General features: G+C 38.2%; 1 protein-coding gene across 9 annotated transcripts in view; it reads right to left on the reverse strand.

Moving 5' to 3' along the window:
- YAP1 (Yes1 associated transcriptional regulator) overlaps window positions 1-26,493 on the reverse strand; it is a 141,187-nt gene that overhangs the window by 11,632 nt on the left and 103,062 nt on the right. For 3 of the 9 annotated variants that reach the window (XM_068989296.1, XM_068989292.1, XM_068989300.1), the window contains 2 exons: window positions 12,279-12,460; window positions 9,486-9,533 (listed from right to left, as the gene is read on the reverse strand). In XM_068989296.1, coding sequence (XP_068845397.1) covers window positions 9,486-9,533; window positions 12,279-12,460 — 230 coding nt within the window. Of the gene's footprint in view, window positions 1-9,485; window positions 9,534-12,266; window positions 12,461-26,493 lie in introns of all 9 variants that reach the window. The other 6 variants (XM_068989297.1, XM_068989293.1, XM_068989299.1 and 3 more) reach the window with 3 other exon arrangements.

The following is a 26,493-nucleotide window of genomic DNA, read 5'->3' on the forward strand; positions in this document are numbered from 1 at the left end:
TCCAACCATCTCATCGTGTCATCCCCTTCTCTTCCTGCCTTCAATCTTTCTCAGCATCAAGGTCTTTTTCAGTGAGTCAGTTCTCTGCATCAGGTGGCCAAAGTATTTCAGCTTCAGCTTTAGCATCAGTCCTTCCAATGAATATTCAGGACTGATTTCCTTCAGGATTAACTGGTTTGCTCATTTGCAACTCCATGGACTGCAGCATGCCAGGCTTCCCTGTCCATCACCAACTCCTGGAGCTTGTTCAAACACATATCCATCGAGTTGCTGATAAAATCCAACTGTCCAAGGGACTCTCAAGAGTCTTCTCTAACACCACAGTTCAAAACCATCCATTTTTCAGCACTCAGCTTTCTTTATGGTCTGACAAATCATAGCTTTAACTAGATGGGCTTTAGTTGATAAAGTAATGTCTCTGCTTTTTAATGTGCTGTCTAGGTTTGTCACAGCTTTTCTTCCAAGGAGGAAGTGTCTTTTAATTTTATGGTTACAGTAACCATCTGCAGTGATTTTGCAGCCCAAGAAAATAAAATCTGTCACTGCTTCCCCATCTATTTTCCATGAAGTGATGGGACCGGATGCCCTGTTCTCAAGTTTTTTGATGTTCAGTTTTAAGCCAACTTTTCCACTCTCCTTTCACCCTCATCAAGAAGCTCTCTAGTTCCTCTTTGCTTTCTGCCATATGGGTGGTGTCATCTGCATATCTGAGGTTATTGATATTTCTCCTGGCAATCTTGATTCCAGCTTGTGCTTCATCCAGCCCAGTATTTCTCAAGACGTACTCTGCATATAAGTTAAATAAGCAGGGTGACAATATACAGCCTTGACGTACCCCTTTCCCAATTTGGAACCAGTCTGTTGTTCCATGTCCAATTGTAAATGTTTTTTCTCGATTTGCATTAACGTTTCTCAGGAGGCAGGTGAAGTGTCTGCTATACCCATCTCTAAGAATTTTCCATAGTTTGTTGTGATCCACACAAAGGCTTTAGTGTAGTCAATGAAACAGAAGAATGTTTTCTGAAATTCTCTTGCTTTTTCTATGATCCAATGGATGTTCGCAATTTGATCTCCGGTTCCTCTGCCTTTTCTAAATCCAGTTTGAATATCTGGAAGTTCTTGGTTCACATACTGTTGAAGCCTAGCTTGGAGTGTCTGAGATCAGTGCAATTGTGTGGTAGTTTGAACATTCTTTAGCATTGCCTTTCTTGGGGATTGGAATGAAAACTGACCTTTTCCAGTCCTGTGGCCACTGCTGAGTTTTCCAAATTTGCTGGCATATTGAGTGCAGCACTTTCACAGCATCATCTTTTAGAATCTGAAATAGCTGAGCTGGAATTCCATCACCTCCACTAGGTCTGTTTGTAGTGATGCCTCCTAAGGCCCACCTGACTTCACATTCCAGGATGTTTGGCTCTAGGTGAGTGATCACACCATCATGGTTATCTGGATTTTTAAGATCTTTTATGTATAGTTCTTCTGTGCATTCTTGCCACCTCTTCTTACAATCTTCTGCTTCTGTTAGGTCCATACCATTTCTGTCCTTTATTGTGCCCATCTTGGAATGAAATGTTCCGCTGGTACTCTAATTTTCTTGAAGAGATCTCTATAGTCTTTCTCATTCTATTGTTTTCCTTTATTTCTTTGTATTGATCAATGCAAAGTTCAGTTCACTTCAGTCGCTCATTCGTGTCCGACTCTTTGTGACCTCATGGACTGCAGCATGCCAGGCTTCCCTGTCCATCATCAGCTCCCGGAGATGGCCCAAACTCATGTTCACTGAGTCAGTAATGCCATCCAACCATCTCATCCTCTGTCGTTCCCTTCTCCTCCCGCCTTCAATTTTTCCCAACAGCAGGTGGCCAAAATATTGGAGTTTAAGCTTCAGCATCAGTCCTTCCAGTGAATATTCAGGACTGATTTCCTTTAGGATGGACTGTTTGGATCTCTTTGCAGTCCAAGGGACTCTCAAGAGTCTTCTCCAACACCACACTTCAAAAGCATCAATTCTTCAGTGGTCAGCTTTCTTTACAGTCCAACTTTCACATCCATACATGACTACTGGAAAAACCATAGCTTTGACAAAAAGACCTTTGTTGCCAAAGTGATGTTTCTGCTTTTTAATATGCTGTCTAGGTTTGTCACAGCTTTCATTCCAAGGAGCAAGCGTCTTTTAATTTCATGGCTGCAGCCACCATCTGCAGTGATTTTGGAGCCCCCCAAAATAAAGTCTCTCACTGTTTTCATTAAGGCTTTCTCTCTCCTAGAATTCTTTGGAACTCTGCAGTCAGACAGATATACCTCTGCTTTGCTCCTTTTTCCTTTTGCTTCTCTTCTCACCCTGAGCATATATATGTACTTAGCACTTAGTACACGCTTATCTCAGCATTTATCACATGATATTGTAATCATTCCTTCACTATTTCTTCTCTGTCCCTAAAGGTACAGAGTGAATAAATTAATGGATGCTTTGGAGCATAAAAGAGCTTCTAAACACTTTGAAGAATTTATATTGCTATTAAAATATGAGGATGTTAAAAGCAATAAAGTTTAAAATGAGTAAAATTACAGGCTCCAGATGAGGTGAGATGCCTCGGGAAGAGGCATCCTTTTGTTTTCTGTGTACCTAGTTTTGAACTTCTTGCAACATGAAGCAAATAGATCATTACTGAAGCAACTTAAATAAACTGGCTATACTTTTCATATTGTCCTTCACAACTTTCTGTCTTACCCTTTTTGATCGTTTCTATTTTTTTAACGTTTTATGAAGCTAAAGCTAATTGCCATGTGCAAAATCTCCATGTTCTCATTCTGCCACATTGCTTGTTTGAAGCTGAGAGATTTTTACTTCTTGCTGCCTCTAACAACTGAATTTCTACTGTCAGCAGACACTGAAGAACCAACTATGCACATTTACAAAGAAAAGTAATTTAGAGACGTGAATAAGAAGGCCGATCTTTCTTATAATTTGCCTAAAAAGATATCCACCCCCCTAAAGGATATGGAAATATATACTTCTCATCAAATCTATTTTTGAGTCAAGACTAAGAGCAACTAACCTAGGGATTCACCTAAACTGAACCTGAAAGGAACAAGTGGGAAAAAATGCCACTTTATTTACTGGGAGTGGTGGCAGGATGATGTTAGCATTAATAGTAAGGAATACGGCATGAAAACAAATGTAATGTGGTAAGGCCAATAATACAAATAACATATACATAGATTATAGAACCCATACACACCAGGTATGAATATTCAGCTGAGGTTTGAAACTTCTAGTTATAGGAAAAATAAACAAAATCCCAAAACCAACCAGGTTGATTAGAAGTACTTTTTGAAGTTTTATTGAGGTATAATTGATATATAATAGCTTACGCATATATTATCCAAAAACAGGTATATTTTCACATAGCTCAGTATTTGCTAAAAACAAAATAACTTCAAGTAACTGAAGCTGACTTGGTAGCTCCCTCCCCAAAGCATTAATTCCTTTGTTAACATTTTCATCTGCTGTGAACATAATTTATTTCATGGACTTCAATAAGGAAGATCAACATTTTTTTTTTTTGATATTTTAAAGAAACTGTCGAGAGTTGGGGAGGAAAACCATATATAAGTACACAGGCCAACTTCTCCCCCACTTCTTATATATAAGTTTGGAGTTCATGTGAATATGAAAACAGTAAGGCCCACTTCCACATAAACACACACACACATCCATATTGAGATGGAAAATCGCAGAAGTGTCTGACTCTGTGCTTTGCCTCGTTGGGTTTTGAAGGAGAGTGAATGTGGAGTCAGGTTAACAGAGAGTTCCTCCCTAAAGCTGTCCTGCTGCCAGTGAGGAACAATTAGATCATGGGTTTTCATTGCTGAGTAAGCTTTATAATGCTTTGTATTCTTAGCCAAGGACTGCAAATGTGAAAGTGAACACACTGCATAAAATTAACAATTTCATAGTAAAATATTAAAAATGTTTCAGAGTGTACAGAATTTTTGCTAGTGACTCTGTGAGCTTAGTTGCTCAGTTGTGTACGATTCTTTGCGACCCCATGGACTGTATCCCACCAGGTTTCTCTGCCCATGGGATTCTCCAGGCAAGAATACTGGAGTGGGCTGCCATTCCCTTCTCCAGGAGATCTTTCCAATCCAGGATCAAACCAGGGTTCTTAAACGTCTGAGCCACCAGGAAAGCCCAGTGCCTTTACAGAAAAATAATTACTTTAATATGGATAACTATAAAATGAAGTTACATAATCTGAATTTTTTAATCAAAAATATTTCATATAAACTTTCTTCATACCATCCATCTTCAAATAATGCCTGCATATATCTACATATACCTATGTAGAATACACCCATTCTATTCCAATTATTAAAGCATTTTGGATGAATATGAACATTATTTTGTAATTGAGTAAATCTGGCATAGCTGTTTTAAAAAGTAGCCTTGGGACATATTTGGACTGTCTACAAAAACTGATTTCAGTTGAAACATTTCATGTTGAAAGTTATGTCTATCTCTAAAGAAGCTTTTTATCCTGAACAAATGTCTAAAATTAGAATACTAAGCTAAAAATACAAGTTCGTTAAGCTTCTCTTTTCCCAAAGGTTGTCAGAATAAATAGTATGACAGACTTTCAAAAATGGAGAACTAAGCAAGTTATACGAGATTCAGCCAAAATTTATCATGCTTCTGTATTTCAAAAGTCAAACAGTTCTTTTAGCGTATTTGACTTTTTCTTAACGGAAGCAAGTATTTTTAGCTCATTTTCTTCTGTAATAATACAAAAATGTGGTGACTTTTCCCACTGAGCCCGTAAATCTTAGCTAATCTGGGATGCGTGTGGAGCCAGGGCTATCTGCCCTGTAAGTAAAACTCATGGACCCAGTTTGGTCTGGAAGGAACTTTCCAGGATGGTTTATAAAGGAAAATAGGATTAGCCTGGTTCATATAGTGGACTTTTATGGACTCAAAATCTAGACATAAGCCATTGGTCCTTTTAAAATTTCCCTTCTCTTATTTAAATGGCAGTACCATTTCTCATAGGGTAAAAAAGATACTTTAAGATATTAAGTATTTTGGCTCCATAAAAAATTGATGCTTTGGTTCACATTATTTAGAAAAATAAGGAGAAAGGCAGTAGAAGAAGTCAGTAGTCCGGAAACACTTTGAACACTGCTAGATTATCAAATTCTTAAGAGTACCCTACCAAAATGGAGGAATATGCCTACACAAAATCAAAATTTGGAAACCAGTTAAGTATCTATCAATAGGTGAACAGATAAACAACTGTAGCATATCCCTACAATGGAATACGAGTTAGCAATAAGAGGGAATCAACTATAGATATAATATGAATGAATCTCAAAATAATCATGTTAAAGTGAAAAAGTTATGATCCCATTCATTAGAAAATCCTATAAAATTAATGTCAACTTTACTTTCTTAAAGCAATTTTTTTCTTCAGCCAATACTATTTATGTCTCATTTCTGGATAATACATGGCACACAAATGAGTTTCCCCTTCTTGAACCCAATCAATTTATTTAAAGTAGGTTAGTTTACTAAAATAGAAACCCAAATTTAGAAATGGAGAAAAACTCTAAAAACACACATCTTTTAAACAGTTTGTCTTAGTAATAGCAGTTTACATCAACAATTTTAAAAACAGAAGCAAAAAGCCATTTCCTCCAGCAATTCAAGATAGGTTCTTATCATACCCCATTTTCCAACACAGTTTTAAACCACCATAGAATATTTAATTACGTCAAAAATTATTAAAACATTTAACCAATGTTGAAAATGCTTTTTGTTTTTTTAAATATTTGTGGCATTTACCAAAGTTATCTTCAACTTCAGAACAACCTTTTTGACTAAAAAATGTGTATATATGGATTTGGGGATAGTTATGAGAACTGTATGATAATCTTAAATTCTTAAAAAGTGATAATCAAAATAGATTTGCACTTTTATGTTCCCACAGTATGATCCTGAGATTCAACACTTGACAGATCTCTTTTGTAATTTATGCGACTTAACTGTGGTCTCAAAGTGATAAAGTTATTATAACATTGTTCAAATTACCATGACCTTAATGAATAAAACAAATGAGATAATCTATTAGAGTATGCAGAGCGTGAGGCTGAATCTCCTCCCTTCTTATACAGTTTTCAATATGCCCACTAAAAATAAAATATTCATGGGAAAATACCAAAATGAATCTATGATTTAGTCAATATTAGGACTTCAAAAAGGAGAGATAATCTTAGCTTTTCTACTATCTGCTAACATAAAAGAGAGTCTGGAGGGAAAGAAAGCCAAAAATTTGCTATTATTAAATTCAGAAAAAAAAAAATTGAAGAGATTATTTTCACATGGCTCTGTAAAGAGGTTTTATTTTGCTCTATTTGACTAAAACTATGGACATCTGAATTTCTTCACCATTTTGGGCTAAGAGTGTAGTATAATATGTTTAATATTAATACAACAATATTAATTTTTATTTATTTAAATTATTTTTTTATTAATTTTTTAATCCCTCAAAAGCATAACTGAGCCTGGTGTGTATTTATTACTATATACATGGAATGGCAACTACACAATATTCATTAGTTGCAAAATATTTTTCACAATATAAATAACTTCTCTGAAGCTATAATTTCTATGACAAGTAAAGCAATTACTTGCTCAAAAATAAAGTTAAGATATCTATACATAGCAGTCTTATTTCTATTTTCTGGGTTTTTCAAGAATTCTGATGAGGGCTCTTGGGGATGTGTTTTGACCTAGGCTTGATGAAAGAAATGGAGAATCTTAATTAGTAAAAGGGAAGGGGAAAAGGATTCCTCATGAGTGGGATCATGGCAACAAGACAGAGGCGTGTACTTGGCTGAAGGAAGGTAACTGGCTTAACCAGAATTGAGAGAAAGAAAGAAGATTATTGACCACAGACCATAGAAGAGCCAGGCTGCAGAGTTTAGGACTGATCTCACAGGTACTGAGGGAACCACAGGGAGTAAGAACCTCATTCTTAAGCCTAAGACAGGTAAAAACATTCACACTCAGGTGGGGGAACTATCTTTTCTCCAATTTGAACATTACATGCATGCTCAATCTCACAGAGCAAAGACAATGCTTATAGTTTCAAAGTTTTGTTTTTTCCTGAGACTAGAAACTGCTTTAGAAACATACAAACAGCTAATCAGAATGAAATTAAACAATTTAAAGCTCTATGAGGACAAGTTTTTCCAAAATTCTGCCAACAAACCCTAACGAAGGGAATAATTTCCATTTTTAACTAAACAGATATACTAATGCCTGTAAAGTTGTCTTAATTTTTCAGAATTTTGCATTACCCTCACCCATACTGATACTAGCTTATATAACCAGAGAATCCTACAGTACAGACATGTTTTGTTAATCCTATGCAGAAGTACTTGGTAATCTGTAAACATTTTGAAGTCTGATACCTTCCCACAGTCCACAGCAAATGAGCTATGTAATTATAAAATAATGCTACTGATTTCATTGTGCTTGTTAACTCATCTGTACTAATTTCTATTAGAAAAGTAAAAATAAATAAAAACAAAGATATCTGACAACTGTGAACAAAGGTGCCTGGCATCAAGTATTCAATGGATCCATCGCTTTTTGTTCATTATTCCTTTGTCCAGTCTGTTCTTTGATACTGGAAAGTTTCTTCTTGCTTTCTTGATTATCTTGGTAACCTTATTTAAAGGCATCTTCACTTAAGACTGTTCTTTGTGAAAAATTTCCTGACATCTACATTAAGATAATCTAGAAATAAGTAGGATGAGAAAAATAAAAATACTTGCTTGATACAAATACCACCAGTTTCTATGTATTTGAGCAATTCCAAATTTAGCCCTACATTGGAATTTCATACATTTTCCCAATTGTGCCAGGTAAATACACTGACCACTGAAACTTATATAACAAGCTAATATATTTTATTCTCCACATATGCGAAGCTAATTTAAAAAATAACTTTTAATAAAACTATCTCTTTCAGGTTTCCAGATCTGGCTTAGATAAATCTAAGGGATCAACACTGTAATCTTAATACCATACAAATTTATTGATAATAGAGTTTTAATTTATCAGCCTTAACTTTATAAAGCTTTACTACTAAAAGAAGTATCTAAAAACTCCCGATAATTTTAATGAGAGCAACTATTTAAACTTATACTGATGTATGAAACAAAGACCTGAAGGTAGTTCATTTATTTATCAGATTTAAAGTTTAAGATCTTAACAGGAAAAAATTAACAGGAGACATTTTCAAAACACTTTAACACGGAGAACTTTTTGCTTGATCCCAAATCTCACTTGAATTAATTTCTGCTCCTATGTTTCCACTTTATTTCAAGATCCACTGCTACAGTGCTCTTCCCAGTCAAATGTGAAACCAGCAGCCCTCACCGCAAGAATGTCTGCACGGCTTTAGCAAAGATGATGTTCACGGACTATCCCCTTACTTGGTCTCTTGATTAAAGAAAGCATTTATGAGAGAGATAAAGAAGAGAGATTCTCCTCTCACAAAGTTAACTGGTCTCTGTGAGGATTCTACCTACTATAGTTTCTAGACAGACAAGTTAACAGAATCTAATGTGAGTGGAGTTCTGACAATTCTACTTGCACAGTTCATTCCAACACAATGCACCTGTCAGCCTAGTGCAGAAGAGCTGCAGAGAATAACATGAGGTGTTTGATGGTTGCTTCCGCCCCCCTGAAAAAAGTCCAATCATCCCTCAGCTCCGAATTCCTCCATAATCGGTGAACCCTAAACACAGAGATCTCTTTGGTTTTAAGAATGAGATTCTCTTCATGAGTCAGACAAGTGCCCGTGTTATAGAAGGAAAAAGTGGCCACAACCTTTGCATCTAAATAAGATACCTTCACAAGCAGTGTTTCTTTGGGTTCACCAGGGAGAAATGCTGATAAAAGCCAACAAAGAAAGCCAAAAGAGTACTCAGGTAGAGCACTGTCCACTTCTCTCTTCGAGTGATTTTGATATTCTTTCTTTGCAATGTCCACTAGAAAAACTTCTCCTTTCCTAGTAGCATCATTACACTCTAATAAGATTTCCTGAAGTAGCCTACCTAAGTAAATAATCTGTGCCCCCTTTGTTACTGTTCAAATTTTTAATTCCTGTAAGGCGCTGTAAGCACTACTTTAGGCTACACAAATAAAAATCAGGCACACTTCAGGGCTGACAGGAGGCATACACTACATATCAATGTCGGGGCTGAGGGGAGAGACCTCCACCGAGTCCAAAGGACTGCTATTGTGGGAGGAGCAGATAGTGTCGACTTTCTGGGAAAAGCAATGTTAACTTAAGCAGCTTGGTAGGAAGAGGCCTCAGTTATTCTTCAGTGAGGACAAGCCCCCGGAGCACAAGGTTTTCTCTTTCCTAACAGCATATCTGTTTTCAATGCTAAAACATCAGACAAGAGCCTACCTGACATTTTGGAGAATTGGCTGTGCTGGGATTGATATTCCGCATTGCCTAAGAGTGAAAAATAAGATGGATAAAAATTACTTTAAGCCACATGGTTTGGCTGTGTAGGCTGACTTACAAATTCCATCCAGACATATCACCATAGCACAGAATTCCCAAGCTAGCTCAAGAAGAAGCAGACTGAGGGAGACAGGAGCCAGGGGAGTCCCCACGGAACAAACGGAAGCCTCAGCAGTGTCCACAGCGTGGAGGGCAGGACAGCAAGACTTCCGGTGTCAGGACTCACAATCTGATACTGGTCAGGCAGGTTCTTTACTTCTGAGTATTAGATGAAGCAGGAAAAACATAATCTGATGTTTCAGTGATAAGAGAAACTGTCAATGGAAGAAGTTCACAGGAAGCCAGAAGACTTAAACTGAATTTATACTGATTGCTAAAAACAAACACCTTAAACAATGCCCCATTAGTATAAGATTAGAGCAGGTCGGTCACTTCAACAGAAGAAAAGGCAACACAGCAGGCAGTAAAGAGACAAAGAAGTCACCTGTAAAGGAAGCTATTCTGTCCGGGACCGTCACCCAGAGTAAGAGTGGGAATAAGGCTTAGGAAAATTCTTTAGCATAAAGAATTTATAAGCAGCAGCATTCTGCCCACCAGGTGGGAAGGGGATGGGAGACAGCTGATCTACAGCAACAAAATGACGGATTTTAATCTTTCTCATTAATAAGGTCTCTTGGTTTTGATGGTCTTCAATTCACATGTGAAATTTTATTTACTTACACCATCTAGTACTCAGTAACGACAAAATGAAAAGCAAGCAATGACAACAGGCTGCGTAAAACGTACCCTGAAATTACTTTATTTCTTCCAATAGCTATATAATTATATTCTCGATGGTGCTATCTTGTTCCGGTGATAAAGTTTTATTTAAATGAAAAATATCTTTCCTTTATAGTAATATGTTAAAAGTCTGTCAGAGGTATAGTGAACTTGTTAATGGGCTTCCTTTTTCTACTTTCTTAAAGGCAGATGAGGAAATACTTCTTTCAAGACCACTTCATGACACCATATCCTGGCATTCTCTCTCTTCTTTTGGGGCCAACCACACCAGATTATAGTGGCAGGTTACTGACAGCTCAGTTTACAAGTGTGGCGGCCTGGAGTCCTCATGGCTCAGTTTCTTCAAACCTCAAATCAGAGTTCAATCACTGTATCAAGTTCATCTATTTGCATTAACACTCAAGTGACACTATCAAAATATAACCCTCATGAAGAAAACAGTACCTTGTTCAAATGTCTACATCCTGGCAACAAAAATGTAGCCTATAATGGTATTTTTAATGCCTGTTCTTAGTATGCTATGATTTAGGGCCGGGCAATAGTAGAGACACTTGTATTTCATGTTTGTAAATAAAGAGAATGTCTGGGGCAGGGGTGAGGGGAAGTATAAGAAATGGTTAGCTATTTACATCCAGAAAACAGAACTAGAGAAATGGGAAAAGGAGATTTTATTTTCACTTACACCTTTTGTACACTTTCAAAATCACATTGTGTTTTTATTACCCAAAATATTTATATAAAAATTTTAAAATATAATAAGATCATACCCCCTACATCTAAACTTTAGATTTTGTCACTCTGAAATTTGAGATGAGGGATTGTATTCTTATGGCACAGAAAAACCAAAATTTCTGAAAGAAAACCGACAGAAATGGCCCTAAAGGTTTCCAGCTCTCTAATGTTAGAACCTGCCCTTCCCAACGTGAAAAAACAACCACAAGCAGGTAATTTTAGGGCACTTGGGGATATTCTAAACTTGGGATAGCCTGTGTTACATTTTAAATAAAACACATCTTAGATTCAGCAATAGTGAAACAAAGCTGTCATTTGAGAGGTATCATACTGGTATATTCTCCTAGACAAGTAATTTGTTTAAAGTAAAAGATGTTTCTCCCCAAGTGATGTTCCAGAGTTTCTTCCTTAGTGTAATCTTCAGATATTAAATAGTCTGCAATTGCCTGTACAGACATACCTCGTTTTATTGCACTTCACAGACACTGCATTTTTTTTTTAAAAAAACACATCAAACGTTTGTGGCAACCCTGCGACTAGCAAGTCTATCAGAGCCATTTTTCTAAAAGCAATTGCTCACTTCACGCCTTGGTGTCATAGTTTGGTAATTCTCACAATATTTTGGCCTTTTTCATTATTACTTTATTTATAACAGTGATCTGTGATGTTACTATTGCAAAAAGATGACTCACTGAAAGCTCAGATGATGGCTAGCATTTTTTTCAGCAGTTAAGTATTTAAAAATTAAGTACTTTTTAAAAATATACACTTAAGACATAACGCTATTACACACGTAAGACTATAGTATGGTATAAACATTAACTTCTATATGCACCAGCAAACCCCAAAATTCATGTGATTCACTTTCCTGTAACACTCGCTTTACTGTGGTGGTCTGGAACTGATGGGCAATATCTCCGAGGTATGCCTGTATATTTGAGGAAAAGCACCCTTGCTTCCTTCGCCTTCTGCTTGACTGCAGTGACCATGGCCCAAACGCCTCTGTGTGACACAGGTTTACAAGTGACAGCCCACGTGCTCAGAGGCCAGCAGAGAAACTAAGACAAGGACAGAGCTGGACAGAATGTTTCTGTGTCACTCTAGTTTTGGAGAAACAACATTCCTCTGTAACCAACAAATGCCAAAATGAAACACACCCAGCTTCACGTAGGAAAACAAAGCCCCAAGAGTGGAAGGCTGGTCTCTAACCTGGGGCCTCACCTGCCGAAGCAGTTCTTGCTGCTTCAGTCGCAGTCTTTCTTTCTCCATCTGCAACTGCTGCAGCCGCATCTGTTGCTGCTGGTTGGAACTGCCACCACCCAGGACTCCTCCCTGTGGGCTCTGGGGGGCCAGCGGGGGTGGCTGTTTCACTGGAGCACTTTGACTGATTCTCTGGTTCATGGCTGCAAGAAACAGAAGATCTGTTCTAAAAAACTAGCCAAGAAAAAGGATATTTTGTTATTCACAAGCATGATGGGGACATTCAACATAGCCTCGTCTATAGTAAGATCAGAAATAACCTAAAAACCCACCAATAGAAAAAAGGGTACATCAGTTTATTATTATTACAGACATCCTTGTCATTAGTGTAGTATGCGGCCTTAAAGCGGCCTTAAGACGAAAGAAACAAGCAGCAGCTCTAACAGGCAATGGCGCAGAGTAGTCTAAGGCACACAAAGGTAAAGGCACAGTACAGAACAGGAACAGGCAGAGGAGGGCTGTACTGATATATCACATGCATATCCAGAGACTCTCAATCGAAGGACAGCCAAGGAGCAATCAACACCTGCTGGCTCTGTAGCTGGGGAACTGGGTGACTAAAGAACTGACGTTCAAGAGAGACATTTTTGATAACTTTTCAACTTTGAATAATGTGAATGCACTGCTTATTATAAAATATATATCCAATTAAAAATAAATCCCTCAAAGTAACTAAGAGAAAGCAATCTAAGCAGTAAAGTTCATTATTAATCTTTAAATACAATGCGAACAAATCAAGTAGGTTAGATGCATGCTCCAAATAAAGCCTACATCTGGACGGCACAGATTGGTCTCATTCAACACCACTGTATCCCCCACACAGCCAAGGTAGTCAGTTATTTTTTGAGTTGAACCTGTAATACACCATTTGACAATTAGACTGGATTCTTATAATAGCGAATTTCTGTCACTGATAAAACACTGATCAAACTATGGATTGTGTTAGCCTCAGTAAGCAGATGCAAGTTTTATTACGTGAAAATGGCAATAAGAATGATATATTACCTTTTCAGACATCTATTCAACTTTTTAAGGTGACATTTCAGGTCACTGTTTAATACATATGACACTTGAAGAAATGACACTAAAATCTTTTACAACCTTTTGCAGAGAACAGCAAAGAAGGAAACTTCACGCTTTTGTGACCAGCATATCCCTAATACCTTACGAAGACACTAAAACAAAGAAAAATCATAGATGGCTCTCTCTCGTCAACCTTGCTACCAAAATCTGAAATGATTCACTGGTGGTGCTCATGACTTACTAGACCCTGGCCGCAAAGCAAACTCCTTGTGATGATCTTCACATGTCCTCTGTTGGACCATAGGTACAGCTCTTGGAGGCCACCTGAACAAACCTCTTTCAGGGCACTGCCTTGGGACTTTGTCTACTGACATTTCTCACCTGACTGTAATTTTTTATTTACAAATTTATATCTTCTCTTCCCAGGTGGCACCAGTGGTAAAGAACCCTCCTGCCAATGCAGGAGACCTAAGAGACATGGGTTCAGTCCCTGGGTCAGGAAGATGCCCTGGAGGAAGGAACGGCAACCCACTCCAGTATTCTTGTCTGGAGAATCCCATGGACGGAAGCCTGGCGGGCTACAGTCCACAGGGTTGCAAGCAGCTGGACACGACAGAAGCAACTGAGCACACACATCTTCTCTCAAACAAGTGCCTCAGGAGCGGGGACAGAATCCCAACCGTGCATATATTCTTAGTGCCTAGACCAGCAGCTTGGCATAAAATCTGTGCAGGGAAACAACACTGAAATGATTCCAAGTCCGTTCATTATGCACTGAGGCAGAAATTTAACTTTATAAAAGATATGGCAATACAGAAATCCTACCAATTTCCCCATAGACTACCAACTCTTCTATGTGGCAGTATAACATTGATTTGAAACCAAGGATATTAGAAAAAAGGAAAATTACAGACCAATCTTCTCTGAGAATGCCTTAGTTCAATTCAACCTACTGAGATATTAATATAAAGTGATAACATTTTTGTTCTTACTTTCCCCTCTATTATTCCTGTATTTCCTCTTCTAACTTTTTAAAAAATTCGGCCATGGCAGATGGCATGTGGGATCTTAGTTCAATGCCCTGACCAGAGATTGAACCCACGCCTCTTGCTTTGGAAGCATGGGGTCGTAACCCACTGGACTGCCAGGGCTCTTTTTCCAACTGCTTCTGTTGAACTCACTTAGTCAAATCTTTTCTTAGAACATTTAAGTCAATAAATTTACCTTTAAGGACTGCTTTTCTGGCATGTCACACATTTGAAATCGTACATATAATTCATGATTGTTCTATTTCAAATATCTGTAATTTCTATTTTGATTTCCATTTAACTCATGAGTTATTTAGGAGTACAGTTTTATACTCTTAAGCATGTATTTAAAACTTTGAAAAATAACTGCCACAGAGAAGCAGAAAAAAAATATATTATGAATCCTCATGTAGCCATCACCCAGCTTCCCAATGATCAACACATAACCAATTTTGTTTGACATCTGTTCTGACTTTTCCCTCAATTACTTTCAAGCAAATATAGCCTTTCATCTGTAAATAACCTCAATAGGTATTATATGGGAGTTTTGCTTAGGTTCTTAGATTTTATAACTATTTCCTGCCTAATGCTGAAAAACTTGGTTCTAACCACATTAATATATATTATCCTTTTATACATAAACAATTATTTCAAAATAACATTATGACTGAATATAAAAGTTATGATGAACAAAATGATAATTAAAAGGTTTGAATTGTCTTTTTTTTTTTTTTGTCCTTAAGATATTTCATTACGTATATCCAGCCAAATCAGCTTTAGGGTTACCTGAAACAATTCTTCTTCATGTGACTGAGCCACCAACTCAAATACTGGTTCACTGTGACACTGTGCTTTTGAATTCTATACACTTGCTTTACTTACCACCCACCACCGCCCTGCCCCCATTTAAAAACCTAAGCAGACGCAGATATGGCAGGGCGCTGTACAGCACACTGGAGCACATTCTTAATACTTAACTTCACTCTGCCTTTTTGATAATAATATCCTGGAGACTACGCCAAAGTAGTATTAGAGTTTTTTCTCCCATTTTCTTTTAAAAATAACTGACTAGTATTTCATTCAACTAATTTCTTATTAGGTACCACAGTTTTAATTATAATCTGTACGTTTTAATAGCTGGTGGGGCAAGCCATATGTTTTTTGAAGGCAACTTTTGATTATTGGGATCTAATTTTATTGCTTTATGGTTAAAATAACCTGGTCTGTACACTGCTTTGTGAAATCTGTGACTGGTACGTGGGCAGTCCTGCTTCTGCCCTAGGCCAGGGCTGGTCAGCTGCACCGCGCCTTTCCCCATCGGGCCTGCTTCACGCATCTCTCTATGCTCTGAACACTCTGAGTTCCTGATATCCCAACAAGAGGACTGGCCCCGGGCCTGTCTGTGCTCCCTGTTTCTTGTGTGGTTTTATTTTCTGACTGACAGAGACTTTTTCCTTTCAAATTTATGAATCGAGTTAAGTCTTTTTGGTTATTTCTTTTTAATGTTCTGCCTGACAGAGCAGAGAAGGGATGCCCAAAAAACATGACTCGCTGCTTCTTATTCTTCAAAGCCTTATTAATCTTTCACATGGCAAAAAAGCCACATTTAAGAAATGTCTTTACAAAGAATAAATGGCTGGTACCTTAATAATTATGGTTGACAGTATTCTATAGGGGAATGCATAGAAAAAAGCCACACACTTCATAGCTTAGACTTGCTCCATTGGTGGCTCAGATGGTAAAGAACCCGCCTGCAATGCAAGGGACCTGGGTTCAATCCCTGGAGGAGGGCATGGCAACCCACCCTGGTATTCTTGCCTGGAAAATCCCCAAGGACAGAGGAACCTGTCGGGCTACAGTCCATGGGGTTGCAAACAGTCAGACACAACTGGGTGACTAAGCACAGCACAGCAAACTCATTAATACAATTGCTTATATCTACCTGTAACCAACATTATTAGATTCACAACGGATAGGTACCATCAGTTCAGTTCAATTCAGTTCAGTCGCTCAGTCGTGTCCGACTCTTTGCGACCCCATGGACTGAAGCACGCCAGGCCTCCCTGTCCATCACCATCTCCCGGAGTTCACTCAAACTCATGTCCATCGAGTTGATAATGCCATCCAGCCATCTCATCCTCTGTCATCCCTTTTTCCTCTCACCCCTAATCCTTCCCAGCATCAGAGTCTTTTCCAAGGAGTCAACTCTTCGCATGAGGTGGCTAAAGTACTGGAGTTTCAGCTTTAGCATCAGTCCTTCCAATGAACACCCAGGACTGATCTCCTTTAGAATGGACTGGTTGGATCTCCTTGCAGTCCAAGGGACTCTCAAGACTCTTCTCCAAAACCACAGTTCAAAAGTATCAATTCTTCGGCCCTCAGCTTTCTTCACAGTCCAACTCTCACGTCCATACATGACCACCAGAAAAACCATAGCCTTGACTAGATGGACCTTTGTTGACAAAGTAATGTCTCTGCTTTTGAATATGCTATCTAGGTTGGTCATAACTTTCCTTCCAAGGGGTAAGGGTCTTTTAATTTCATGGCTGCAATCACCATCTGCTGTGATTTTGGAGCCCCCCAAAATAAAGGCAGCCACTGTTTCCCCATCTATTTCCCATGAAGTGATGGGACCAGATGCCATGATCTTTGTTTTCTGAATGTTGAGCTTTAAGCCAACTTTTTCACTCTCCTCTTTCACTTTCATCAAGAGGCTTGTTCCTCTTCACCTTCTGCCCATAAGGGTAGTGTCATCTGCCTATCTGAGGTTATTGATATTTCTCCTGGCAACCCTGATTCCAGCTTGTGCTTCTTCCAGCCCAGTGTTTCTCATGATGTACTCTGCATATAAGTTAAATGAGCAGGGGGACAATATACAGCCTTGACATACTCCTTTTCCTATTTGGAACCAGTCTGTTGTTCCATGTCCAGTTCTAACTGTTGCTTCCTGACCTGCATATAGGTTTCTCAAGAGGCAGGTCAGGTGGTCTGGTATTCCCATCTCTTTCAGAATTTTCTAGTTTATTGTGATCCACAGTCAAAGGTTTTGGCATAGTCAATGAAGCAGAAATAGATGTTTTTCTGGAACTCTCTTGCTTTTTCCATGATCCAGTGGATGTTGGCAATTTGATCTCTGGTTCCTCTGCCTTTTCTAAAACCAGCTTGAACATCTGGAAGTTCACGGTTCATGTATTGCTGAAGCCTGGCTTGGAGAATTTTGAGCATTACTTTACTAGCATGTGAGATGAGTGCAATTGTGCGGTAGTTTGAGCATTCTTTGGCATTGCTTTTCTTTGGGATTAGAATGAAAACTGACCTTTTCCAGTCCTGTGGCCACTGCTGAGTTTTCCAAATTTGCTGGCATATTGAGTGCAGCACTTTCACAGCATCATCGTTCAGGATTTGAAATAGCTCAACTGGAATGCCATCACATCCACTAGCTTTGTTCACAGTGATGCTTTCTAAGGCCCACTTGACTTCACATTCCAGGATGTCTGGCTCTAGGTGAGATATCACACTATCACGATTATCTGGGTTGTGAAGCTCTTTTTTGTACAGTTCTTCTGTGTGTTCTTGCCACCTCTTCTGAATATCTTCTGCTTCTGTTAGGTCCAAACCATTTCTATCCTTTATCGAGCCCATCTTTGGATGAAATGTTCCCTTGGTTATCTCTAATTTTCTTGAAGAGATCTCTCGTCTTTCCCATTCTGTTGTTTCATACCATGATATAAAAAACATGGCCTTTAGAGTCAAACAAACCATGATTAGAGTCAGCACATCAGTTCAGTACTTCGTCCAATTCTCAGTTTCCTCAATTATACGTTGGGGATGGATCACTGTGGGTGTGTGTGCTCAGTCACTCAGTTGTGTCCAACTCTGCAACCCCAAGGACTGTAGCCCACCAGGATCCTCCATCAATGAAATTTGCCAAGCAAGAACACCGGAATGGGTTGCCATTTCCTCCTCTAGGGATCTTCCTGACAGGGACTGAACCTGTGTCTCCAACAGTGGCAGGAGGATTCTCTACCACTGAGCCAGTGGATGCCATTGTGGGGCTTATAAGTAAAATGGAAAGCTTCTGTTATATTCCTGGAAGACAATATGTGCTCCAAAATGTTAGCCTCCTCTCCTCTCCCAACAGTTCTTTCTAAAACTTGAGATTACTAGTTTTTCAGATAATGAGCAGGGGCCACAGGACTAGAAAAGGTCAGTTTTCATTCCAATGAAAGGCACTGCCCTAACAAAGGCAATGCCAAAGAATGTTCAAACTACCACACAACTGCACTCATCTCACACATAGCAAAGTAATGCTCAAAATTCTCCAAGCAAGGGTTCAACAGTACGTGAACCATGAACTTCCAGATGTTCACACTAGATTTAGAAAACACAGAGGAACCAGAAATCAAATTGCAAACATCCACTGGATCATACAAAAGGCAAGAGAGTTCCAGAAAAACATCTGTTTCTTGGCTATGCCAAAGCCTTTGACTGTGTGGATCACAACAAAGTGGAAAACTCTTCAAGAGATGGGAATACCAGACCACCTGACCTGCCTCTTGAGAAATCTGTATGCAGGTCAAGAAGCAACAGTTAGAACTGGACATGGAACAACAGACTGGTTCCAAATAGGAAAAGGAGGACGTCAAGGCTGTATATTGTCACCCTGCTTATTTAACTTCTATGCAGAGTATATCATGAGAAAACCTGGGCTGGATGAAGCACAAGCTGGAATCAAGATTGCTGGGAGAAATATCAATAACCTCAGATATGTAGATGACACCACTCTTATGGCAGAAAGTGAACAGGAACGAAAGACCTCTTGATGAAAATGAAAGAGGAGAATGAAAAAGCTGGCTTGAAACTCAGCATTCAAAAGACTAAGATCATGGCATCCAGTCCCATGACTTCATGTCAAATAGATGGAGAAACAATGGAAACAGTGACAGACTTATTTTCTTAGGCTCCAAAATCACTGCAGATGGTGACTGCAGCCATGAAATTAAAAGACGCTTGCTCCTTAGAAGAAAAGCTATGAGAAACCTAGACAGAATACTAAAAAGCAGAGACATTACTTTGCTGACAAACGTTCATCCAGTCAAAGCTATGGTTTTTCCAGTAGTCATGTACAGATGTGAGAGTTGGACCATAAAGAAAGCTGAGTGCAGAAGAACTGATGCTTTTGAACTGTGGTGTTGGAGGAGAGTCTTGAGAGTCCCTTGGACACCAAGGAGATCCAATCAGTCCACCCTAAATGAAATGAGTCCTGAATATTCATTGGAAGGACTAATGCTGATGCTCCAATACTCTGGCCACCTGATGTGAAAAATTGACTTTTTTAGCTATTTATTTATTTTAAAATTTTTATTTTAACTTTATTTTACTTTACAATACTGTATTGGTTTTGCCATACATTGACATGAATCCACCACGGGTGTACGTGCGATCCCAAACATGAACCCCCCTCCCACGTCCCTCCCCACAACATCCCTCTGGGTCATCCCCGTGCACCAGCCCCAAGCATGCTGTATCCTGCATCAGACATAGACTGGTGATTCGATTCTTACATGATAGTATACATGTTTCAATGCCATTCTCCCAAATCATCCCACCTTCTCCCTCTCCCTCTGAGTCCAAAAGTCCGCTATACACATCTGTGTCTTTTTGGCTGTCTTGAATACAGGGTCATCATTGCCATCTTTCTAAATTCCATATATATGTGTTAGTATACCGTATTGGTGTTTTTCTTTTTGGCTTACTTCACTCTGTATAATCAGCTCCAGTTTCATCCATCTCAAGAGAACTGATTCAAATGTATTCTTTTTAACAGCTGAGTAATACTCCATTGTGTATATGCACCACAGCTTTCTTATCCATTCATCTGCTGATGGACATCTAGGTTGTTTCCATGTCCTGGCTATTATAAACAGTGCTGCGATGAACATTGGGGTACATGTGTCTCTTTCAATTCTGGTTTCCTCGGTGTGTATGCCCAGTAGTGGGATTGCTGGGTCATATGGCAGTTCTATTTGCAATTTTTTAAGGAATCTCCACACTGTTCTCCATAATAGCTGTACTAGTTTGCATTCCCACCAACAGTGTAGGAGGGTTCCCTTTTCTCCACACCCTCTCCAGCATTTATTGCTTGCAGATTTTTGGATTGCAGACATTCTGACTGGTGTGAAGTGGTACCTCATTGTGGTTTTGATTTGCATTTCTCTAATAATAAGTGATGTTGAGCATCTTCTCATGTGTTTGTTAGCCATCCGTATGTCTTATTTGGAGAAATGTCTATTTAGTTCTTTGGCCCATTTTTTGATTGGGCTGTTTATTTTTCTGGAATTGAGCTGCATAAGTTGCTTGTTTATTTCTGAGATTAGTTGTTTGTCAGTTGTTTCATTTGCTATTATTTCTCCCATTCAGAAGGCTGTCTTTTCACCTTGCTTATATTTTCCTTTGTTGTGCAGAAGCTTTTAATTTTAACTAGATCCCATTTGTTTATTTTTGCTTTTATTTCCAGAATTCTGGGAGGTGGATCATAGAGGATCCTGCTGTGATTTATGTTGGAGAGTGTTTTGCCTATGTTCTCCTCTAGGAGTTTTATAGTTTCTGGTCTTACATTTAGATCTTTAATCCATTTTGAGTTTATTTTCGTGTGCAGTGTTAGAAAGTGATCTAGTTTCATTCTTTTACAAGTGGTTGACCAGTTTTCCCAGCACCACTTGTTAAAGAGATTGTCTGTACTCCACTGTATATTCTTGCCTCCTTTGTCAAAGATAAGGTGTCCATATGTGTGTGGATTTATCTCTGGGCTTTCTATTTTGTTCCATTGATCTATATGTCTGTCTTTGTGCCAGTACCATACTGTCTTGATGACTGTGGCTTTGTAGTAGAGCCTGAAGTCAGGCAAGTTGATTCCTCCAGTTCCATTCTTCTTTCTCAAGATTGCTTTGGCTATTCGAGGTTTTTTGTATTTCCATACAAATCTTGAAATTATTGTTCTAGTTCTGTGAAAAATATTGCTGGTAGCTTGATAGGGATTGGATTCAATTTGTAAATTGCTTTGGGTAGTATACTCATTTTCACTATATTGATTCTTCTGATCCATGAACATGGTATATTTCTCCATCTATTAGTGTCCTCTTTGATTTCTTTCACCAGTGTTTTATAGTTTTCTATATATAGGTCTTTAGTTTCTTTAGGTAGATATATTCCTAAGTATTTTATTCTTTTCGTTGCAATGGTGAATGGAATTGTTTCCTTAATTTCTTTTTCTACTTTCTCATTATTAGTGTATAGGAATGCGAGGGATTTCTGTGTGTTGATTTTATATCCTGCAAATTTACTATATTCATTGATTAGCTCTAGTAATTTTCTGGTGGAGTCTTTAGGGTTTTCTATGTAGAGGATCATGTCATCTGCAAACAATGAGAGTTTTACTTCTTCTTTCCCAATTTGGATTCCTTTTCTTTCTTTTTCTGCTCTGATTGCTGTGGCCAAAACTTCCAGAACTATGTTGAATAGTAGCGGTGAAAGTGGGCACCCTTGTCTTGTTCCTGACTTTAGGGGAAATGCTTTCAATTTTTCACCATTGAGGATAATGTTTGCTGTGGGTTTGTCATATATAGCTTTTATTATGTTGAGGTATGTTCCTTCTATTCCTGCTTTCTGGAGAGTTTTTATCATAAATGGATGTTGAATTTTGTCAAAGGCCTTCTCTGCATCTATTGAGATAATCATACAGCTTTTAGTTTTCAATTTGTTAATGTGGTGAATTACATTGATTGATTTGTGGATATTGAAGAATCCTTGTATCCCTGGGATAAAGCCCACTTGGTCATGGTGTATGATCTTTTTAATGTGTTGTTGTATTCTGATTGCTAGAATTTTGTTGAGGATTTTTGCATCTATGTTCATCAGTGATATTGGCCTGTAGTTTTCTTTTTTTGTGACATCTTTGTCAGGTTTTGGTATTAGGGTGATGGTGGCCTCATAGAATGAGTTTGGAAGTTTACCTTCCTCTGCAATTTTCTGGAAGAGTTTGAGTAGGATAGGTGTTCGCTCTTCTCGAAATTTTTGGTAGAATTCCGCTGTGAAGCCGTCTGGACCTGGGCTTTTGTTTGCTGGAAGATTTCTGATTACAGTTTCAATTTCCGTGCTTGTGATGGGTCTGTTAAGATTTTCTATTTCTTCCTGGTTTAGTTTTGGAATACTGTACTTCTCTAAGAATTTGTCCATTTCTTCCATGTTGCCCATTTTATTGGCATATAATTGCTGATAGTAGTCTCTTATGATCTTTTGTATTTCTGTGTGGTCTGTTGTGATCTCTCCATTTTCATTTCTCATTTTACTGACTTGATTTTTCTCTCTTTGCTTCTTGATGAGTCTGGCTAATGGTTTGTCAATTTTATTTATCCTTTCAAAGAACCAGCTTTTGGCTTTGTTGATTTTTGCTATGGTCTCTTTTGTTTCTTTTGCATTTATTTCTGCCCTAATTTTTAAGATTTCTTTCCTTCTACTAACTCTGGGGTTCTCCAATTCTTCCTTTTCTAGTTGCTTTAGGTGTAGAGTTAGGTTATTTATTTGACTTTTTTCTTGTTTCTTGAGGTATGCCTGTAGTGTTATGAACTTTCCTCTTAGCACTGCTTTTATAGTGAAAACTGACTTTTTTAATAAGACCCTGATGCTGGGAAAGACTGAAGGCAGGAGGAAGAGGGGATGACAGAGCATGAGCTGATTGGATGGCATCACCGACTTGATGGACATGAGTTTGAGCAAACTCCAGGAGATGGTGATAGACAGGGAATCCTGGTGTGGTGCAGTCCAGGGTATTGCAAAGAGTCAGACATGACTGAGAAACTGAACTGACGTGTAACTACCTTGACTTGAATTCCCATACCGTCTCTCCCCCACTGCTCCACTCCATCATGCTTGTCACTGTTCCTAAGTATTTTATGATTCACAAAGATATGTATATTTATCTACAAGTTCTAAATTTATTTATCTACAAGATCTATATTTTCCTACAAGATCTAAACAGGAAAAAAATAAGTGGTAGAGTTTGAGCCTTAGCTCAACCTCCCTAAGGATCCATCTCTTTGGTGAAAATGTTCCTGGCATTCCCAAAGGGCACTCAACATTTTCTCAAAGAGATGTTTTCATACATTATGTTATGTCAGTTTTGAAAATATGAGTTAAATATGAACTGGGGACTGATCTGAATATCTGTCACGTATGGTGAACCTCTAAGTATCTGAGGTCTAGAGCCAAAAACTACTGGGAAAAACGTTTTCCATTCCAAGCAGTTATAAAAAAAAAAAAACTGCTAGAAAATAACCCATAAGTAAGTTGGAAAGTGTTGAAATGATAAAATATGACGGATTTCAAAACAGATTCTAGGGTTATTTAGAAACATTAAAAAAGAAAACTTTGAACTTTCCACATTGTGTTTTTATTAATATTGCATATAACACATTAATGTAAATATATATTCTTGTGAAAACTAGGCTGGACAATATCGTACGAAAATAAACCTAACTATCCTCTGCTTCTCACCAGTTTCTCAGAATTAGATGCCATTAGCAGTAACCAGTAACGACAGCGACCACCGCTGATGGCACACTGAACTGACTGGTAAAGTCGTTTTCAAACCTACGCTGACTGCTAAAAACCACAGAAGGGAAAAATAGGGTATCAAAAGACAGAGTAAAAACTCCACAAAATAAAAAGAAATGTGCACAAAATATGCAATAGATAGTTTCTCTGGCAAATAATGGTCAGTCCTTTTGGTTGTTTACTTAAATGCTGTTTGTTACCTGTGGATACAAGCCGTCCTACAAGTTTCTGTACTAAGAGTTCACTTAAATGACCAACTCAAACAACCTTGTTTATCCACTGAAGCTGGGATTTCTTCTCTTCAGAAGCATCCCATTCTTTACCTTCTGACCATCTCCAGCATTTCAACAAAGCACAGAGCAGCGCACCCACATGGGGTGCACCAGAGACCTCACAAGCAGGCAAGAAACAAGACAGGCTTTGTTTCATGGGGGAAGGGAGCAGGGCAGTTAAAAAGAAAAGAACTGCATTACCAACTTCTTCCCCTAAATGATCAACCACCAAAATCCAAATGTTTCCAGTTTTAAAGGTAAAGAGAAAGTAAATCTCTAAAACAGGATAGAATTTTTTAAAATATGCTATATTTAAAAATTCAGAGTCTGCTGCCTAATAGTAACTTCCAAGTTACTATTTCATAACTTGAACAAATCAGTCAGAAGCAAATCAGTCCTGACAGCTTTATGGTAGCAAATTATACAATCAGCAATTACTGAAGGGAAAAAAAAAGACCAAAGGAGGTCGTCACCATGGGTTGTTTCTAAATGTCATTCTAAACATGAGTTTTCAAACTTCAGACAAATTTTAAGTTTGCGTAATTGTTATCTTCAATCTTGTAATATTACAAAGTATTTCAGATCTGGCAATCAACTGTAGACTTTGATAATAAAGTCTATCCCAGTAATGTCATTAAGTGTAAATTTAAACCTAGAAACATTTTTTTCAACTTTTAAAACATTAGCTCACATCAAACCTCCCACAATACAAGAAAGCACTTCTTTACTTTGTCTAATATTTTATCAAGTTTCAGACATTACATGGTTACATGTTAGAATGACTGTATTAGTTTGTTCATAACATTTAGAAAGAACTTTTAGGTTTTTCCTGTATTAACAAGATACTTCAGACTTCTGCAAAATAGCAGGCTTATTAGAAGAAATGAAAGTTTTCTGAAAACAATCTAACAGGCCACCTATCAGTCTTAAAACGGTAAAAACAAAACACAAAACTCCTACTGCTAGTTCAGTATTTCAATATGACTGAGGGAACTGCACTGTCTACAAAAAGTTGTTACTAACTGGCACAATAATTTATGTATTTTAAATAAGGCTAGGGTCCTAATTTAACGACTGAATACCTTTTCATTATCAATATGCAAAAGATGTGTCCCAACACTCTAAAGCTATACCTACCTAAATGAAAAGTTATTCTGAGATACTTCACCCCTTTATCAGTTTTAATAAAGTCATAGGACTGTGTGTAATCATCACCATTATCTAATTTCAGAACATTTTCATCATCCCCCAAAGAAGCCAAGTATTCCTTAGTGAGTACACTTTCTGCTGCCCCTTCCCCAGTTGCTGGTAATCATTAAACTACTTTGTCTCTTTGGAACTGCCTATTCTGAACAGGTCATATATGTGGAATCAATTTTGAGACTGGCTTGTTTCACTTAGTATGTTTTCTAGATTCATCCATATTATAGCATGTGTCAGCATTTTACTCCTTTTTATCATGGAATAACTTTCCATTGTACAGATTTACTACATTTTGTTTGTTCATCAGTTGATGGAATATCTGTTATTTTCATCTTTTGGTTTTTATGAATCATGTGGCTACAGACATTCAAGTTTGCAGGTTTTTGTATGGACATATGGTTTCCTCTTGCGGGCATACGTATCTAGGGCACGGAATTGCTGGGTCGCACAGTGGGTGCAACTTTCTGAGAAACTGCAACAAAACGGTTTTCTTGAGTGGCTGCCTCCGTTTTCAATCACATGGACAATGGACGAGGGTGCCAACTGCTGCACGTGCTCGCCAGCACTTATCGATGCCTGTCCTTCGCTTCAGCCATCTTACTGAGAATAAAGTGGTGTCTCATTGTGGCTTTGGTCTGCATGACGTGCTAACAGCTAACCTCCTCTACCAGTCCACGCTAGGCACACTCTGTACTTTTCTCCCTTTCGAATTATCAAACTCCAGGCCCCCCAAACTGGGTTAAAGTACTTGAATCTTTATAAACTACTCAAAAATATCAATAATGTCTTTATTTTGATCACAATAAACTGTGGAAAATTCTGAAAGAGACGGAAATACCAGACCACCTGACCTGCCTCTTGAGAAACCTATATGCAGGTCAGGAAGCAACAGTTAGAACTGGACATGGAACAACAGACTGGTTCCAAATAGGAAAAGGAGTACGTCAACGCTGTATATCGTCCCCCTGCTTATTTAACTTATATGCAGAGTACATCATGAGAAACGCTGGGCTGGAAGAAGCACAAGCTGGAATCAAA

Source organism: Capricornis sumatraensis, chromosome 16 (assembly GCF_032405125.1).
Source record: "Capricornis sumatraensis isolate serow.1 chromosome 16, serow.2, whole genome shotgun sequence".
Taxonomy (NCBI): Eukaryota; Metazoa; Chordata; class Mammalia; order Artiodactyla; family Bovidae; genus Capricornis; species Capricornis sumatraensis.